This window comes from Natator depressus, chromosome 9 (genome assembly GCF_965152275.1).
Source record: "Natator depressus isolate rNatDep1 chromosome 9, rNatDep2.hap1, whole genome shotgun sequence".
NCBI lineage: Eukaryota > Metazoa > Chordata > Testudines > Cheloniidae > Natator > Natator depressus.
In genome coordinates this window covers 49,130,596-49,150,662 of record NC_134242.1, presented here as the reverse complement: position 1 = coordinate 49,150,662, position 20,067 = coordinate 49,130,596, and the positions used below count along the sequence as shown (strand labels likewise).

At 44.4% G+C, this 20,067-nt stretch overlaps 1 protein-coding gene across 1 annotated transcript in view; it reads right to left on the bottom strand.

Moving 5' to 3' along the window:
- Nucleotides 1–20,067, bottom strand: part of SENP2 (SUMO specific peptidase 2) — a 52,963-nt gene that overhangs the window by 12,724 nt on the left and 20,172 nt on the right. Inside the window, exons 3-9 of the mRNA XM_074964128.1 lie at nt 19,842–19,975; nt 17,538–17,613; nt 16,831–16,912; nt 13,814–13,970; nt 12,214–12,317; nt 9,863–9,957; nt 7,324–7,381 (exon numbers count right to left, since the gene is read on the bottom strand). Coding sequence (XP_074820229.1) covers nt 7,324–7,381; nt 9,863–9,957; nt 12,214–12,317; nt 13,814–13,970; nt 16,831–16,912; nt 17,538–17,613; nt 19,842–19,975 — 706 coding nt within the window. The remainder of the gene's footprint in view (nt 1–7,323; nt 7,382–9,862; nt 9,958–12,213; nt 12,318–13,813; nt 13,971–16,830; nt 16,913–17,537; nt 17,614–19,841; nt 19,976–20,067) is intronic.

Genomic DNA, 20,067 nt, shown 5'->3' with positions numbered 1-20,067 from the left:
ATGGAGTCCCAGAATCGCAAAAGAGCTCCAGCATGGACTGAAGGGAGGTACGGGATCTGATCGCTGTGTGGGGAGAGGAATCCGTGCTATCAGAACTCCGTTCCAGTTTTCGAAATGCCAAAACCTTTGTCAAAATCTCCCATGGCATGAAGGACAGAGGCCATAACAGGGATCCGAAGCAGTGCCACGTGAAACTTAAGGAGCTGAGGCAAGCCTACCAGAAAACCAGAGGGGCGAACGGCCGCTCCGGGTCAGAGCCCCAAACATGCCGCTTCTATGATGAGCTGCATGCCATTTTAGGGGGTTCAGCCACCACTACCCCAGCCGTGTTGTTTGACTCCTTCAATGGAGATGGAGGCAACATGGAAGCAGGTTTTGGGGACGAAGATGATGATGATGAGGTTGTAGATAGCTCACAGCAAGCAAGCGGAGAAACCGGTTTTCCCGACAGCCAGGAACTGTTTCTCACCCTGGACCTGGAGCCAGTACCCCCCCGAACCCACCCAAGGCTGCCTCCTGGACCCGGCAGGCGGAGAAGGGACCTCCGGTGAGTGTACCTTTTAAAATACTATACATGGTTTAAAAGCAAGCATGTGAAAGGATTAATTTGCCCTGGCATTCGCGGCTCACCTGGATGTACTCCCAAAGCCTTTGCAAAAGGTTTCTGGGGAGGGCAGCCTTATTGCATCCTTCATGGTAGGACACTTTACCACTCCAGGCCAGTAACACATACTCGGGAATCATTGTACAACAAAGCATTGCAGTGTATGTTTGCTGGCGTTCAAACAACATCCGTTCTTTATCTCTCTGTGTTATCCTCAGGAGAGTGAGAGATCATTCATGGTCACCTGGTTGAAATAGGGTGCTTTTCTTCAGGGGACACTCAGAGGAGCCCGTTCCTGCTGGGCTGTTTGCCTGCGGCTGAACAGAAATGTTCCCCGCTGTTAGCCACGGGGAGGGAGGAGGGTTGAGGGGGTAGCCACGCGCTGGGGGGGAGGCAAAACACGACCTTGTAACAAAAGCACATGTGCTATGTATGTAAACAGCAAGGTTTACCCTGAAAAAGAGTGTAGCCACTGTTTTATAAAATGTGTGTTTTTAAATACCGCTGTCCCTTTTTTTTTCCTCCACCAGCTGCATGTGTTTCAATGATCACAGGATCTTCTCCTTCCCAGAGGCTAGTGAAGATTAGAAAGAAAAAAAAAAAACGCACTCATGATGAAATGTTCTCTGAGCTCATGCTGTCCTCCCACACTGACAGAGCACAGACGAATGCGTGGAGGCAAATAATGTCAGAGTGCAGGAAAGCACAAAATGACCGGGAGGAGAGGTGGCGGGCTGAAGACAGGGCTGAAGCTCAAATGTGGCGGCAGCGTGATGAGAGGAGGCAGGATTCAATGCTGAGGCTGCTGGAGGATCAAACCAGTATGCTCCAGTGTATGGCTGAGCTGCAGCAAAGGCAGCTGGAGCACAGACTGCCACTACAGCTCCTCTGTAACCAACCGCCCTCCTCCCCAAGTTCCATAGCCTCCACACCCAGACACCCAAGAACGCGGTGGGGGGGCCTCCGGCCAAACAGCCACTCCGCCACAGAGGATTGCCCAAAAAAAGAAGGCTGGCATTCAATAAATTTTAAAGTTGTAAACTTTTAAAGTGCTGTGTGGCATTTTCCTTCCCTCCTCCACCACCCCTCCTGGGCTACCTTGGTAGTCATCCCCCTATTTGTGTGATGAATGAATAAAGAATACATGAATGTGAAGCAACAACGACTTTATTGCCTCTGCAAGCGGTGATCGAAGGGAGGAGGGGAGGGTGGTTAGCTTACAGGGAAGTAGAGTGAACCAACGGGCGGGGGGTTTCATCAAGGAGAAACAAAGAACTTTCACACCGTAGCCTGGCCAGTCATGAAACTGGTTTTCAAAGCTTCTCTGATGCGTACCGCGCCCTCTTGTGCTCTTCTAACCGCCCTGGTGTCTGGTTGCGCTAACCAGCAGCCAGGCGATTTGCCTCAACCTCCCACCCCGCCATAAACGTCTCCCCCTTACTCTCACAGATATTGTGGAGCACACAGCAAGCAGTAATAACAGTGGGAATATTGGTTTCGCTGAGGTCTAAGCGAGTCAGTAAACTGCGCCAGCGCGCCTTTAAACGTCCAAATGCACATTCTACCACCATTCTGCACTTGCTCAGCCTGTAGTTGAACAGCTCCTGACTACTGTCCAGGCTGCCTGTGTATGGCTTCATGAGCCATGGCATTAAGGGGTAGGCTGGGTCCCCAAGGATAACTATAGGCATTTCAACATCCCCAACAGTTATTTTCTGGTCTGGGAATAAAGTCCCTTCCTGCAGCTTTTGAAACAGACCAGAGTTCCTGAAGACGCGAGCGTCATGTACCTTTCCCGGCCATCCCACGTTGATGGTGGTGAAACGTTCCTTGTGATCCACCAGAGCTTGCAGCACTATTGAAAAGTACCCCTTGCAGTTTATGTACTTGCCGGCTTGGTGCTCCGGTGCCAAGATTGGTGGGGCCATAGACGGAACCCATATCCCTCAGTTAGGGAATCCCATTGCAGCAAAGCCATCCACTATGACCTGCACATTTCCCAGGGTCACTACCCTTGATATCAGCAGATCTTTGATTGCGTGGGCTATTTGCATCACAGCAGCCCCCACAGTAGATTTGCCCACTCCAAATTGATTCCCAACTGACCGGTGGCTGTCTGGCGTTGCAAGCTTCCACAGGACTATCGCCACTCGCTTCTCAACTGTGAGGGCTGCTCTCATCTTGGTATTCATGCGCTTCAGGGCAGGGGAAAGCAAGTCAAAGTTTCATGAAAGTGCCCTTACGCATGCAAAAGTTTCGCAGCCACTGGGAATCGTCCCAGACCTGCAACACTATGCGGTCCCACCAGTCTGTGCTTGTTTCCCGAGCCCAGAATCAGCGTTCCACAGCATGAACCTGCCCCATTAGCACCATGATGTATGCATTGGCAGGGCCCATGCTTTCAGAGAAATCTGTGTCCATGTCCTGATCACTCACGCGACCGCGCTGACGTCGCCTACTCGCCCGGTATTGCTCTGCCAGGTTCTGGTGCTGCATATACTGCTGGATAATGCGTGTGGTGTTTAATGTGCTCCTAATTGCCAAAGTGAGCTGAGCGGCCTCCATGCTTGCCTTGGTATGGCGTCCGCTCAGAAAAAAGGCGCGGAATGATTGTCTGCCGTTGCTCTGACGGAGGGAGGGGCGACTGACGACACGGCTTATAGGGTTGGCTTCAGGGAACTAAAATTAAAGGGGGTGGCTTTACATCAAGGAGTATTTCAGGCAGGACTTCACGGAGGGTTCCAATAAGAAATGGTGCACCTAAGTTATTGTTCTTATTGGAACAAGGAGGTTAGTCTGGCCTCTGATTGATACGTGGCTAGATTTACCTCGCTGCACCTTCCCTGTGAGTGACTGCAGTGTGACCCAGAGGAATGAGTCCCCTAGACAGGGGAGGGGGGGAATTAAATGAGTACAAAACAAATCTGGTCTATTTCTTGCTTTGATACACTTCATCTATCTTTTACATCTTTGGCTGGCAGCAGACGGTGCAGAAGGACTGCATGCCATCCACATCTCATGGCTGCCTGGCAGAAGATGATGTAATAGGACTGCTAGCAATCCGTATCGCCTGCCTGCTCACCATAAGATGGTTCAATAGGACTGACTGCAGGACTAAAGAGAATGACTTGATCAAGTCACTCCAAATTTAGTCCCTGCGCCCATGTCTGTCCAGGCGCTCCCGGCCGACGCGGCCAGGAGCACCTCGGACATGACGATGACGGCTACCAGTCCTATTGCACCGTCTGCTGCCACAAGGCAATGGGTTGCTGCTACTGTGTAGCAATGCAGTACCGCGTCTGCCAGCACCCAGGAGACGTACGGTGACGGTTACCTGAGCGGGCTCCATGCTTGCCGTGGTACGGCGTCTGCACAGGTAACTCAGGAAAAAAGGCGCGAAACGATTGTCTGCCCTTGCTTTCACGGAGGGAGGGAGGGAACGGGGGCCTGACTATATGTATCCAGAACCACCCGTGGCAATGTTTTAGCCCCATCAGGCATTGGGATCTCAACCCAGAATTCCAATGGGCAGCAAAGACTGCGGGAACTGTGGGATAGCTACCCACAGTGCAACACTCCGGAAGTCAACTTTAGCCTCGGTACTGTGGAAGCGCTCCGCCGAGTTAATTCACTTAATGCACTTAGAGCATTTTCTGTGGGGGGACACACACTCGAATATATAAAACCGATTTCTAAAAAACCTACTTCTATAAATTCGACCTAATTTCATAGTGTAGACATACCCTTAGATTGTTAACTGGATAAAAGACAGAAGAAAAGGGCAGGAATAAATGGTCAATTTTCAGAATGGAAAGTGAATAGTGGTGCCCCCCAGTGATCTGTACTGGGACCAGTGCTGTTCAACATATTTATAAGTGATCTCGAAAAGGGGGTAAACAGCAAAGTGGCAAAAATTATAGACAACTATCTGGACTTTATACAATATTACTCAAAAGCAGACTGCGAAGTATTACAAAAGGATTGCACAAAACTGGGTGAGTTGGAAACAAAATGGCAGGTGACATTCAAATGTCAATAAATGCCAATACACAATGGAAAATCCCAACTATATGTACAAAATGGTCTAAATTAGCTGCTACCACTCAAAAAGGCTCTTGGAGTCATTGTGGATAGTTCTCTAAAAACATCTGTTCAATGTGCAGTAGCAGTCAAAAAAGCTAACAATGTTAGGAACCATTAGAAAAAAAGATAGATAAAACAGAAAATATCATAATGCCTTTATAAAAATCCACGGTACGCCCACATCTTGAATACTGTGTGCAGATCTGGCTGCCCCATCTCAGAGAGAGAGGAAAACAAAAGATCTATATTAGAACTGGAAAAGATTCCAAAAAGGGCTGCAAAAATGATTAGGGATATGGAACACCTTCCATATGAGGAGAGATGAAAAGTCCCAGTTTTTTAAACTTGGAAAGGTGATCACTAAGAGGGAATATGATGGAGGTCTATAAAATCTCAACTGGTATGAAGAAAGTGAATAAGGAAATGTTATTTACCCCTTTACATAACAAGAACTAGGGGGTCACCCAGTGAAATTAATAGGCAGCAGGTTTAAAACAAACTGAAGTACTTCTTTACACAACGCACAGTCAACCTGTGGAACCTGTTGCCAGGGGATGTTGCGAAGGCCAAAACTGTAACAGGGTTAAAAAAGAACTAGATAAGTTCCTGGAGGATAGGTCCATCAACAACTATTAGCCAGGATTGTCAGGGATGCAACACCATGCTCTGAATGTTCCCAGACTTTCTCTGCCAGGAGCTGGGAGTGGATGCGACAGAGTATGGATCACTCAAATGATTGCCTGTTCTATTCATTCCTTCTGACAGTGGCCAATGCCACATGCTTCAGAAGACAGGATACTGGGCTAGATGGACCACTGGTTTGATCCAGTATGGCAGTTATCTTCAGCCACAGGTGATAGGATGTTTTTATCTTTTATAAAATTTCCTGCGTGAGTTCATTCAAGAGCATAGTGATTTGTCTGCTTTCATCCACATTGTTATTGGGGCATTTAATGCATTAGATTAGGTATACCACATTATGATAGGCCTGTGTAGGATCCAAGGTGTGCTGTGGGAGGTGTTCATCATTGTAGCGGTGGAGATGTCCGCAGGTTTTGCATCTGTTTCTGTCAAGGTCTGGTGTTGCCCTGGTGGGTCGGGGTGTGTTGGTCTGTGGGGAGCTTGCTTCAGATTATGAGCTTGGAGAAGCTTGGGGGTTGTTTGAAGGCCAGAAGTGGGGATTCAGAAAAGATCTTTCAGGATGTGGTTCCCATTGAGTCTGGGTTGTATTTTGAGGATATCGCATACTCATTCCAATGGGGGACAGTAGGTGACAACTAGGGATCTGCGGTCAGAGGAGGTTTTATATCTGTGTTGAAGCAGGTTCTCTCAGAATAAACTGGTGTCCAGTTCCATGATGCAATCTACTTCTCTGCTGGAGTGTCCTTGTTTGGTGAAGGCGGTTTTGACTGAGTTAAGGTGTATATTCCAGACTTTCTCCTCAGAGCATATTCTGTGGTACCTGAGTGCCTGGCTGTAGGTAACAGATTTCTGGCTGTGTTTGGGGTGGTTACTGGATCTACGAAGGTAGAGGTGGCGATCCATGTATTTCTTGCATATCGTGGTCTGCAAGGTTCCATTGTTGAAGCTTATTGTGGTGTCCAAGAAGTTGCTATTAGTGTGGAATCACTCCATAAAGAGTTTAAAGAGCAGGTGGTGGATGTTGAAGTTGTGGCGGAAGTCACACATGAAAATTATAAAAAAAGACAAAAATAACCGATCACCTGTGGGTGAACACTTTTCATAAAGTGATCACTCTATATCTGACCTAGCAGTCCTCATCCTCAAAGGAAGCCCGCGCACAACACTTTCAAAAAACGAGCCTGGGAGCTTAAATTCATAGTTCTGCTAGACACTAAAAATCATGGCCCGAACACTGGATTTATGGCTTATTACGACAACAACCTGTAACCTGCTAGCCCCGACCCTTTGTCCAATGACTGCAGAGGTGTTAACAGGCCACTCTACCTTATGCTAAGCAATCTGTTCCATCTTGCATTTAGCTGTAATGCAAGTACCACCTTTCCCAGAACTCCCGTGTGTCTCGAATGCTTGTGTCTCTCACTAGCAGAAGTTGGTCCAATAAAAGATATTACCTCACCCACCTTGTCTTTCTAATACCATGCAATAGGATTTCTGTAGATCAGAGTGGGAACCAGTGAGAGTTTACGCTTCCTCCTCCCAAGCAGCTATTTACATATGTCTCTAACCCTACTCATACAAGGGAAAAAAAAAAAAAAAAAAAAAAAAGAGAGGAAAGACATTCCTTCCCTAGTACTAAAAGCCTTGACTGCTAGCTGGGCACTGCTTTCCTCACCTTCTAGAGCTACAACTGTCCCTTACCCTGCTATCCAAATGTCCCGCTTTAAATTCCCCTCCCTCCAAGACTATGATGCAGTTGTGTGTCGTCAGTATGATATAGTGTGGCCCATCCTGCACAAGATGCCCATTACATGGCTATGTTCCATAATTTACTAAGTCCCTCCAAAGAGGTTTCTCCTCAGTATCTGCAGGTGATGCACATGAACTTTTATCCCCCCCACACACAGATATTAACATAAAAATACCAGGAAGTTGGAAGCCAAACAACACAGGAAGCTGAACATGGATGAATGTAATTAGGAGAGATTTTGTACCTGCTCACATCACTTCTCCGAGACCAGAGCGGGCCCCAAGTTTCAGCACCTCTGATACCTGCATGGAAGGAGGAAGAGAAAGTATGAATTGAAAACAAAAATCAACTAATTAGGTTCAAAACTAGGATTTGCCAGTTATACTGTAAATGACTTTCTGATTAGCCAATCACCAACATAAAGTTGCAGAGCTAACAGATAAGCTTGTTGAAGATCATACCCAGAGAAATGGAGGTTACTCACTGTAACTGAAGGTTTTTTGAGATGTGGAATGCAGATAGGGACCACATGTGGGTATGCACGCACCAGAGTCCAGAAATTCTTCAAACTGGTGTCTGTAGCTCCTCTCGTGCTCCCGACCGAGGGCATAAAAGGCAGTGTGGGTCAACACCTCTCCAGTTTCTCTTCTTACCGAAATCGAACCAGATCCATAGCTGAGAGGATGGAGGGTAGGTGGTAGAATACGGATAGAGACCACACATCTTAAAGAGCCTCCAGTTACAGTAAGTAACCTCCATTTCTTAGAGTGCTGGTCCCTATGTATATTCCACACATGGGTGACTGGTAAACAGTGTTCAGACTAGAAAAGGATGCAAGGAAGGTGGCAGCAGAGATGCCTGTAGAACTGCCATTCCTACAGCTGCATCTGCAGTTACTGCTTGGACTAGAGAGTAGCGTGTCATGAACATGTGGAGAGAACTCTAAGTTGGTGCCCTGCAAGGGACCTGCAGCGGAACATCCGATAGGGATGCTGTGGAGGCAGCTTGTGCTCGTGTGGAGGGAGCTGTAATGCCCCCCCGAACAGGAATTTTTTTTTCCCCCCCATATTTTGTAGCATTCTAAGATGCATCTCAAAACCCACTTTAGAAATCCTCTGGGAGGATATGGCTTACCCACACGATCTCTCTGCTATGGCAATAAAGAGTCAGATTTTCTAATGGGTTTGGTTCTTTGCAGGTAGAATGCCAGAGCACACCTGATATCAAGGGAGTGAAGTCTCTTGTCTTCAGAATAAGCGAGGGGTTTCAGGAAAAATACCAGTAAGCATATTGTCTGATTTATGTGGAACTCAGAAACAATCTTGATATGGGAGGGCTGAAAAAGTCCTCACCAGGAGAGGGAGGTGAGAACTCTGGCAGGAACAGTCATTTGGAGTCGATGCAGTCCCAGTTTGGCTGCTAATCTAGTGGAGACAAGTTTGCAGACACAAGCAGAGTTTGGTGAATGGCATCACATAGGTACATGCCCCCACGTGACCTAACAGTGAGACACATTGGTGCCCCATACTTCATGGATGATGTGGGAAATCAGGTTGCTCATCATACGAAATCCATCTGCAGGGAGAAATGCTCTTGCAGAGACTAAGTTCAGCTGTACTCCTATAAATCTCATTGTCCTTGTGGGTGACAAAATGGACTGTTCTTCATTTATACAAAATGCCTAAGATAGCAAGAAGTTACTGAAGAGATCCAGCCACTGACATGACTTCCTGACAAGATCAGCCTACCAGGTATGGGAACACCATGTAGCCCTGGTGCCTCACCTGGGCTGCCACCTCAAAGAAAAAACTTTTCTGAATACTCTGGGTGCTGTAGTGAGTCCAATGGGGAGGATCCAAAACTGGTAGTGTTCCTCTCCCACCATGAAACACAGGAACTTCTTGTGGGATGGGTGAACATCCACATGTAAATATATGTCCTTCATGATGAGAAGCCGCGAACCACATCCCTTGCGAAATAATCATCCTGAATTTCAGCTTTCTGATAAAGATGTTGAGTTATTGAAAGTCCAGGATGGGTCTCCACCTTCCATCTTTTTGGAGAATTAGGAAATATGGGGAGTAGAACCCCGCTCTTAGTACTGAGGTGGGATGCACTCTGTCACCTCCTGATGAAGAATCAATTAGTGAGTGGTCCCAGGACGACGACTGGAAACAGGGTTTGAGAGAAAAGGAGGAAAGAAACTGTATGGAGTATCCCTGATGGATAATCTTCAGGACCCAACTGCCAGTATTAATCTTGTTCCATCAGGTTGAGGAGTTTCTCAAAGTGCTCCTTCCATCTCTCGACGATCTCCTCACTGGAGGTCAGCGTTTCACCACCCTTACTGAGTACAGCCTGGGCAACATCCCACCGACCCCTCCTAAGGCGACAATTTTAATTGGCCAACCCCCGCATAGTACAAGGGCCTTAAAGTTAAGTATTATGTCTTTCAACTTGTTAGACAAGCTGTTCTGTACAGAAAGACAGATAAACAGAAGTAACAGCTTTTATAGTAATAGCAAACAGAATTGTAACAACTTTCTGACATGGATGCTTCCATATTTTTACATGCATTTATATATAACATGATGGGACTATTAAAGGCTAATGTATTGCATATATACAAGTCTGGTGTAATTAGACTTAATACATGCAGAAAGGCACAATTAAGGTATCAGTCTCAACCTTTGCAACTTCACTATTGCAAACTTAACTCTCATTCATTTAAAAGACTCACTGAGTAGAATACGCCCAACTTGATGATGTCTATCCGCACTTACCATTCCTTGGTGTCACAAATGGAGGCACTCTCACTCCATATCTTTCTTCCACGTGGCCACCAGTCTTCATTGGCTCCTTGAGGCAACCTTGAGAACTTTGGTACAGCAAGATTTAGAAAAAAGTAGAAAAGTGTCAGAATTTCTTTCAAAGGAGCTCATACATATCCTATCTATCACCATCGTATGCAAATCCACTAAAGTAACGGATTTAGCTCCTACACAACCATGTGGTACCGAATGCTAGAAGTGATCACTGTTAAAGCAACAGAATTTGGTAAACCAGAATTGGCCTACTGATGCATTAATGGAAATATTCCTGCTCCAGCAATGCTTACACACACACACACACACACAGTAGAAAAGCAACTAGTCAATTGTACAACGTTTACATCCCGATGCATAATTACCTTTCACTATGCCAAAATGAATGTCTACTTTTTTTTTTCCGGGGGGGGCGGGGCACGTGCGCGCACAGAATTTGATTTTGTTAGACAGCAAATTCTACAGGCTATTTACATAGTATATGAAATAGTATCTCTTTTAAACAGGCTTAGTATTAATTTTATTGAGTAGCCATTCTGTTTCATTTTGTATGACAAGATGTTTTCGTTATGCCCTGCATAAACCTTGACTGGGTCTTTAACTCTTCTTTCTAAGGGCTGATCGACATTGGGAACTTAAATCAGCACAAATACATCTCTCGGGGTGTGAAAAAAAATCCACCCCCACCCCGAGAGAGATTGCTATGCTGACCTAACCCCAGTGTAGACAGTGGTAGGTCAACAGGGAGGTGACTTGCCTACACTGATGGGAGGACTTCTCCCAGCAGTGTAGATAGTGTCTGTGCTGCAAGCACTGCAGATGTGCCGTTGCAGTGGTTTAAGTGTAGACATACCCTAAGCTAATGGTCTCATTTGGGAAAAAAAAAAAAAAAAAAAAGACGACGACTTCTGACCATCTTCAATGGCCTGCTCATTTGATGAAGTTAAAAAAGGTCCAGAGAACAAGAATTAAGTACTCCACTATATCATTTGAATTACTGTTTTCTGTATCATTTAAATACATCAGAAGTAATCAAACAATTATTTTCTTTTAATCTGCAGCTGTCTGTACAATATACATATTCATTTCTTCCGGCAGCGAAAGAAGGAAGTTTGGACTTGTTGTTGTGATCTTAGAGTAGTCTGAGTTCTAGAGCATTAAGGTACTCCTTGATTTTTTACTAATCCAGTTAAAATTGTACCATGCCCTAGGGTGGATGCAGTTTGAGGGTATAAAGTGTACTTAGACTGGTATAGCTTATTTCCCCTCTCATAAGGGAAAGCAGCTATACTTGTCTAAGCTCATTTATACCTTTATAAAAACATGTCCACACTAGGAGATGTGCCACTTAAGCTGTACCACTTAACTATACTAGTATAGTTAAGTGGTACAGCTTGTGTTTAGACAAACCCTTAGCTCCCAGACAGCCTCAGCATTCCATAAAAGCAGGCAGACAAAACCTGAGTTTCTGTTCAGAAAAGGAACCTCTCTTTATAAACCTCTCAAGGTCTTCATACAACACAGAGGCACAAAAAGTTTTCCCTTCCTTTGCAGGTCACCTTCAAGAATTTCAGCTCTGTATGTATGCATGCATGCACGATTGCCATGGTCTTTTGGCCTTACCACAGATTGAAAAATTGTAAAATTATAAAATGACAATTTCTTATGAAGTTGGAAGAGATCACGTATTCATTAAACTATAGTTAGGCCTCAGAACAGGCTGTGTTAAGACAAAACATTAGCTCCTTCACAGCATATGTCTATTCCACATCAGCAGCATAAGAGTCATAAAAAGCATTCAGTGGAAGGGAAAATAAGTCCCCAAATCCAACTACATTGTCATATAGCACTTAATATAGGATTTCATTGTAGAAATTACATCACTGGAGGCACTTGTGCTCAGAAAGGGGCAGGAAGTTTCCTAGTGCAGATACAACATAGGAAGCAGAAAAGAGGTAGGAGGAGAAGACAGACACCCACAGCAACTTGTGATTCTTCATCTTTTGTACACTTCTGCTAAATATTTGGGGGGGGCGGGGGAGTTGTGTTTTTGTTTTTTTTTTTAAATAAAAGGCCACAGATAACTTTAGTATACACAACTGGATGCATTTCAAAAGGTTTAAAGGTCTGTTCCAAAGCATCTGTCCTGGATCATATCAACAGAGTTCTGTGGATTGCAACAAATTGATCCAATGTTGCCAACAACCACCACCAGAGTGCCCATTAAAAGAGTGACTTGATGTCCCTTCTTGCCTCTCAAGAGAAGTCACTGTTACTAGTAAAAAGGCTGGAATATAACGTGAAATTACTTGCAATTGTTTACAGCTTTGGGAGTGGAGCAGTTTCTAGGATATTTTTCCTTTACTAGTTCCAATAGTAGTTTGTACTTTTCTCTCTCTTCTCTTTGTACACCCTAAGAGGGAAAAATCAAGAAAAAGTGAAGTTTGTAATTAAATTTAATGCATACTACACAGTTGTTACAGTGTGTGAAGTTTATCTTTAGTCCTATTTAAGCAGGAATCACATGACCAAAGCTGCTAAGCTGAAAATGGGCTCATGCTCATTATAGCATGGAGTATAATTTTCATCCTTATCCCAGTTTTCAGCAGCTTTCTACTGTCTATCACATTCAGATGAAGGTAAGTCAATGATAAACAAATATCTACACCCTTATTACCATTTCCAGTTGTGGAACTGCCACGTTCACTAGAGTTGAGAGAAAGTGGAATCCACTTTTGGTGAGCTCCCACCCCACCAAAAACACCACTTTTCATAGAATATCAGGGTTGGAAGGGACATCAGGAAGTCATCTAGTCCAACCCCCTGCTCAAAGCAGGACCAATCCCCAATTAAATCATCCCAGCCAGGGCTTTGTCAAGCCTGACCTTAAAAACTTTTAAGGAAGGAGATTCTACCACCTCCCTAGGTAACGCATTCCAGTGTTTCACCACCCTCCTAGTGAAAAAGTTTTTCCTAATATCCAACCTAAACCTCCCCCACTGCAACTTGAGACCATTACTCCTTGTCCTGTCATCTTCTACCACTGAGAATAGTCTAGAACCATCCTCTTTGGAACCACCTCTCAGGTAGTTGAAAGCAGCTATCAAATCCCCCCTCATTCTTCTCTTCTGCAGACTAAACAATCCCAGTTCCCTCAGCCTCTCCTCATAAGTCATGTGTTCCAGACCCCTAATCCCCTTCGCTGGACTCTCTCCAATTTTTCCACATCCTTCTTGTAGTGTGGGGCCCAAAACTGGACATAGTACTCTAGATGAGGCCTCACCAATGTTGAATAGAGGGGAACGATCACGTCCCTCGACACTTTTCACAGTGTTTAATGCCAGAAGGGACCATCAGATCTAGTCTGATCTCCCATACATCACAGCCCATTAAGTTTTACCCAGTTACCCCTGCATTAAGCCCAATAACTTGTTTGGCAAAAGCATCTTCCAAAAAGGCATCCAGACTGGATCTGAAGACATTAAGAGATAGAGAATCCTCAACTTTCCATGGTAGTTTGTTCCCATAGTTAATCACCCTGACTTAAAATATTTCTGAATTAGTTCTGATTTGACTTTGGCTTCGTTTTCCAGCCATTGGTTCCTGTTATGCTTTTCTCCACTGAAGAACCTTTTAGTAGTTAGCGTTTTCCCCCATAAAGATACTTCTACTCTGAAATCACCTCTCTATCATGTTTTTTGATCATCCAAATAGATTGAGCTTTAAGTCTCACTGCAAGGCACTTTCTCAGCTCAAGACTATCATGCTGCTTCAAAAAAACAATGTTCACTGTATCCAATTTCACATCTTGCCACCTCAATACTCAGAGGTCTCCCCATTATATAAACTCAGAAGTGACAACAAAAATGAGTGGACCCTATTTCAAAAGCTGACTGTATCTGGACTCACCTCTTCCACAGTACAGTGAGGCCTCCTCACCAGCTTGCCAGCATCTGAAGTGGTGGCTCCTGACATGTTCTCCTGACCAGGCAATCCCCGTGGCAAAGAGCCTTCTGGAATGGATTTGGTATGGTGTTTGCTACTCATCCTTGTGTTGCAGAGGTTTCTGTTAAAAGGAGCTATTACACTATTAACCACTAAAACCTAAACCTTCTTGAGTCAAATTACATCTCAGAACGTTTTTGAAAATACATGCACTGTTGAGGGCAGAGACTTAAGCTTCATATGGATATATGGATGTTCTGAATGCCTTTCAGTCAGGTGGAAAAATCAGGTCAAACCACTACTTGATAGAGAGATCCAAGAAATCTCTCTTACGATGACTAAGACGTGCACACTGACTAAACAGACTGAGCTTAAAATGATATGTTGTAAACAATTACATGCACATGCTGCAGGCTAAACCAGATGCTCCAGGAACTGTGAGCTGCGCCAGATCATGTTTTCTCCTTTGCCATGCCTCTCCCCTCCCCTCCCAAAATAGTGTTTCCTATTTCTTCAGATAGCCCTGTACCTTTAATTTTCTCATATGCTTCTTTCATTAAACCCTATTCTAGTGTAGCTGAACATCAATTACCCAAAGCCATGTTCCAATATGCCACTGAGGTATTTTGGGGGATATAGTTACAAGTATGCCATACAGCTGACACCTCACAGAAGAGAGCTCTTTTCACATAATTGGTGGAGTCTCCACCTGCACCCCACATTCACAATAGCCGCCTTAGGAATTTTCCTCTTTACCATTAAAGGTTTTCATGCTGATTGTAGCGGGGTGGTCACCCCGGTCCAGCCCTGAAGGGGTTAAAACAGTCCTGGGAGAGGGCTGCCTGGAGGAGCCAATAGTAAAAGCAGCCCTGCAGAGGGCTGAGGCTGGGAAAAGCTAGGCTGATTGGGGGAAGCAGCCACAGCTGTGGCCACGCCCCAAGCAGGCCACAGCTGGCCTGATAAGAGGGCTGAGGGCCAGGAGCTGTAGGAGTCTCACTCTAGCCCTGGAGTGGGAAGGGCTAGCTGCCTGGAAACAAGGGACCTAGAGCAGAGCAGTGCTGGGGAATAGCGCTGGGGACTCCAGCCTGGCAAACACCAAGGCTGCAGGCCTTGAGGAAGGCCTATGAAAAGGAACTGGGACTGGAGAGGGGCAGCCTGAGGATAGGCAAAGGCAGCAGGTTCTAACCCCTTCCCAATGATGAGTGGCCATGACAGACTGCAGTCTGCCCAGTGAGTGGGGGCTAGATGACTAGCAGTAGCCACTGAGACAAGGTGGGGATAGAGGTTTGGGGGTTCCCCTTGGAGAGGAGACCTAGAGTGTGGGGGCACTGCCAGGGGGCAGGACCCCAAGGTAAAGGGGCACCGGGGTCCAGGAGGGACACGGGGGCCAGCGGCAGGCGAGACACTGGCCAGGAGGAGGCGCTCCATACTCTGGAGAGCTAATTCCCAGACAACCAGCAGAAGGTGCCATGCCGGTGATCACCTTGCAACACTGATATTCTGCTCCCCTCTGCTTTCTGAGGAACATTTCGGTTTAAAAGCTAGGAGCGCTAAGCCAGCTCACAGTTTAAACTTCTTATTGTAAACCATCTTAAAAGCAGCACAATTTCCTTTTTAGCACTAAATACCATGACCAGGATGCAGGTCATGCAGCTGAAAGAGTTGAGCACCACTAGCTGAGAGAAGCCCATCGTAATCAAAATCCTAAGCCAATTCAGAAAACTCTCAATCCATTTGAGCATAGATATCATCGGCTTCGGTACTGGCTTGGGGCCTACTCCCACAGTAAGAACAACTCACAGGGACACTATAGTGTAACAGGGGGATCAATACCATAGAACGAGCATCATCTTATATAGGAGTACAGCGAGGACACTATTCAATCTGGTTTTGGGGTGGGAGGCAAACAGCAGTATTACACAGTATCCTGGCCCATTTCCTTCCAATTATTGCCATCTCTAACACCTTGGAGAAAACTGCATCAAGACTGTTCCAGTAGTGTCATCTAAACAGAACACCTCATGCAAAACCAGGGGACCCCCATCCTTTATTATATCTTGGATAATTTATATCAAAGAAGTGAGCTGTAGCTCACGAAAGCTTATGCTCAAATAAATTTGTTAGTCTCTAAGGTGCCACAAGTACTCCTTCTCTTTTTGCGGATACAGACTAACACAGCTGCTACTCTGAAACAAGTTTTTTGTAATTAAAACCTCTCAAACAAGATACTATTCCACACCCCTGCAAATTCTTCCTATCGCTATCCCTGCAAATTCCATACTCTTCTCCCAAAACTCCTACATTTTTGTTCCTTGAAAGCCTCCAATCTTTTGTCCCCAGACATCCCCCTTTTATTTGCCCCTTCAAAGTTCCCCATTCCTTTGTCCCCACAAGCTCAAGAACAGACACAAATCATAACTTTCCCCCTCTCTTCACACTTCCAGATCCCACTTCTCCACCCAATCACCCCAAACACATCCTCTGGCCTTCGCAAGGTTCCCCCATACATCTTTGCTCTGCCTCCCCAGCTCTTCCCCAGGCTCTGTCTCACCCTCCCTAGGTCTATTTTGTGTGTGCAATTTCCCTCCCACCCGAAGTTTTTGATGCGCATTTTTCCTCCTAAAGATGAACTCACTGCTGGCAAGCCAGCTTCACAGATTTCTTTACATACTTATTACCCAAATCTTTCCTTTTGGACTAGTTTCGTTACTACTTAGCGTTGAGCTGTACAAATTTAAGAGTTTAATACACTGATGAGAAACAGTACTGCAGTTCAGCGGAGTGCCTGGTAATACTTTGCATTTGGAAAGAGCCAAGCACTACTATATATAAATGGATATTTTAAAAAAAGAAGGTATTAGGCAACAAATGTGGGCAGACACCTACATTCTGGAGGAGTGTAGAGGATGCTGATTTGGGGGGGGGGGGGGGGGGTGCGGTGTTTGGGAGGGGAGGATATAAGACAACCACAAGAATTTTACCTCAGGCAAGGCACAGTCCTGCAAGTAGTAGGTACAGTCTCTTTACTGGGACCAACTCTAGCGCCACAAGATATTTTCTTATCTATGAAAAAAGTACCAGCCATTAGTAGTTACGAGAGGGGAGTGAGTCTCAGAAGTTCATATTTATAAAACCCTCAAAAAAAATGAATGCATTTTAGTTTAGATACGTTAAGCCAACATGTAAATTTACTTAAAAGATTTCAGGTATTACACTAGAGCACTGTTTGTCTTTTTCAGCTGCCACTTCAACAAAGGAATTGACTTGTCTGAATAGAAACTGCTCCATTAGACTATTGCTTTTCTATTTCAAGTCCATCATATATTACATAATACTGTTTAGGAAGTTTTCCAGGAACACTTTACACTAATGGCACAGCCATCAGGAATGATGCACATCATAAGAGAAGGCTGTAACACTTAATTCTGAAATGGCTGCAACAAAAATATCTGGCAGTGGCAATGGAAGGAAGCAGGAACGAAAGCAAGAGTTCATCTTGTGGCGTTCTAGATTTTATAGAGGTATTCCTCTTACCAAATTCAGAATTATAAAGAACTTTAAAAATCTTACACAAGAGGCATTATACAAGTGGAAAGTATTAATGCTGCTGTATACCACCTGCTGGGCATTTGAGTATATAGGGGAAAAGAGGAAGGAAGAAAAAGTGGTGGCTTCATGTCAGTCTTACCCAGTTGTAGCATTTCTATTCCAGGTGCAGAGTCTGTCAGTCTGTCAGTCGAAGAATCAGAAGAATTTGAAAAAGTCTTAAAAAGAACAAGGAACCATTTAAATGTAATTTGGATGTGGATCAAAGCAACCTCACACCCTACTCACTTAAATTAGAGAGTTAAACCATGCTATTCATCCAGTGACCCAGACTGACTGGTTTGGATCTTGGCAGAACGTAGGTCTCTGCAGTTTCTACAAGGTGTCTTTTTGTTATTTAAGAAAACTAAAAACACTTTAGATCCTAGAAAGTCCACATGTGCACCTTTTAAAAACCCCACTTAAATGAATTCTGAGCACAAACCGCATTGACTTTACACTCATCCTCTGAGGAGCTACCACTGACGGTGCTTTATGGAAATATGCTTATGAATGTATATATGACGTTAATGGAATATATTTTATGCTACATATGCCATGTAACATCTCTCTGTAAAGGTTATGATCTACTGAATTTATTCATCCTATTTGTATACGTGTCATTGTTGTATTCAAAGTTATGAATACTGGCTGTATACTTGTTTGATTTTAAATAACCTTAGTAAGGCATTTGGTCAGCTTCTTTAGAAAGGAATTTGCAAGCTAAGTGCCTAATCAAGAAGCACTTAACGCACAATGGATCTTGGAAGGCTCCAATCCACATAAGTCTTCCTGGAGACATTCAAGATAGCATGTGGGCGATGGCTGCTGCCTGTAAAAACAGTCATGCATGGACATGTGACTTGCCCGTGTGACTCCAAAACTCCATTTTGTAGCTAGATTCTACACAGGGGGAGGGAGGGGTGTCCACAACAGAAAGTTTATTTAAGCCCGTGGGAGACCCCTCCATTTTGTCTTCAGCTGGCTCAAGAGAGCCTCTCCACCCCAAGGATACCTGAAAGAAACTGGAACAAAGGACAGTAACTACGGGGGTACGGGGGGCGGTGAGTGATTGCTGGACCCAGACTAGAAGGAGACTAGTCTGTAAAAGGAAGCTTACTGGAATTCCTCCGAGGGTGAGGTGTTGTTATCTGTATTCAGTTTTTTTAGACAGACTTGCATGTTCTATTTTATTTTGCTTGGTAATTCACTTTGTTCTGTTACCACTTAAATCCTATTTTCTGTATTTAATAAAATCACTTTTTACTTATTAATTAACCCAGAGTATGTATTAATACCTGGGGGGGCAAACAGCTGTGCATCTCTCTATTAGTGTTAGAGAGGGCGAACAATTTATAAGCTTTATACAGGGTAAAATGGATTTATTTGGGGTTTGGACCCCATTGGGAGTTGGGCATCTGAGCGTTAAAGACAGGAACACTTCTTAAGCTGCTTTCAGTTTAAACCTACAGCTGTTCAGGTTCAGACCTGGGTCTGGATTTGCAGCAGGCCTGGCTCAAACCAGGCAGGCTGGCTGGGAGGGCAGGGAAAGCACAGGCAGAAGTAGTCTTGGCACATCAGTTGGCAGTTCCCAAGGGGGTTTCTGTAATCCAACCCGTCACAACCACATAATAAATAATCTTGAATAAGGTTTTCTGATCCTAGAAAGACTTTTTTAGAATTACAGCAGGTGAACAATCTTTAGAGCAGACTCCACATAAATTAAAGAACTGAGTTCTATCCTTGAATTCCTCTCAATCATCTCCAAGACAATGTCTTCCTAAAACCAGCAGCTTGTTCCTTGAAAACAAAACTGTTTGTATAATTTAGAATCCAGACCAGAACATCCCAAATCTCTTTGGATTGCCCTACTGGCTCTGATAAGGCAGAAGACAATACACCAGATTATCCAACCTAGCAAATTGAAGAGTCTGGCTCACAGACATGCAAGCTAAGTAGAGGGGAGCTTTTGTACACTTTGCACCTAAATACCAGTTGCGTACACTAGATACAGGCATGCAAATGTATCTAGTAGAGCCATTTATTCAGGAAATACTTATTCATATTAGTTACCAGGACAGGAGGCATGTGGGCTCTTCAAATACAACAAGCTTGAGAGCAAAATCACAACACAATTTGTAGGAGAATGTACCAGATAGTATAATATGTACATTTAAAATACTGTAAAGATGTCCAGGAGTAAAACAACAAGTGCTCTAATGGAGGATTCAAACTTGAACCAGGCAATAACTATGATCTTAAAAGTAACACACCACCACCCCTTATGACCTTTGACCAAACCCAACTAAGCAGTCACCAAGGAGACTGGTCCCATTCATTTATTTTGTGTTGCATGTATTCAAACATTACGGTTACAAACAATCTTATGCCCAGAATCTCCACTAACCTCATCCATAGATTCTGCAGTTTGAGCTCCATTACAAACAGATGTCTTCAGGTACCTACTTGTCAGCTGGGATGGCAATTTAATTAGATTGGCAACTCCTTGTACAGTCTTCGTCAATTTAGAGATAACATAATCTTAAAAAAAAAAAAACACAATAAACAAAACAGAAAGACCATAAAACATTTGGTCTACATAAGGATTTTTTCCCTGTTTAAATGTAAGCACT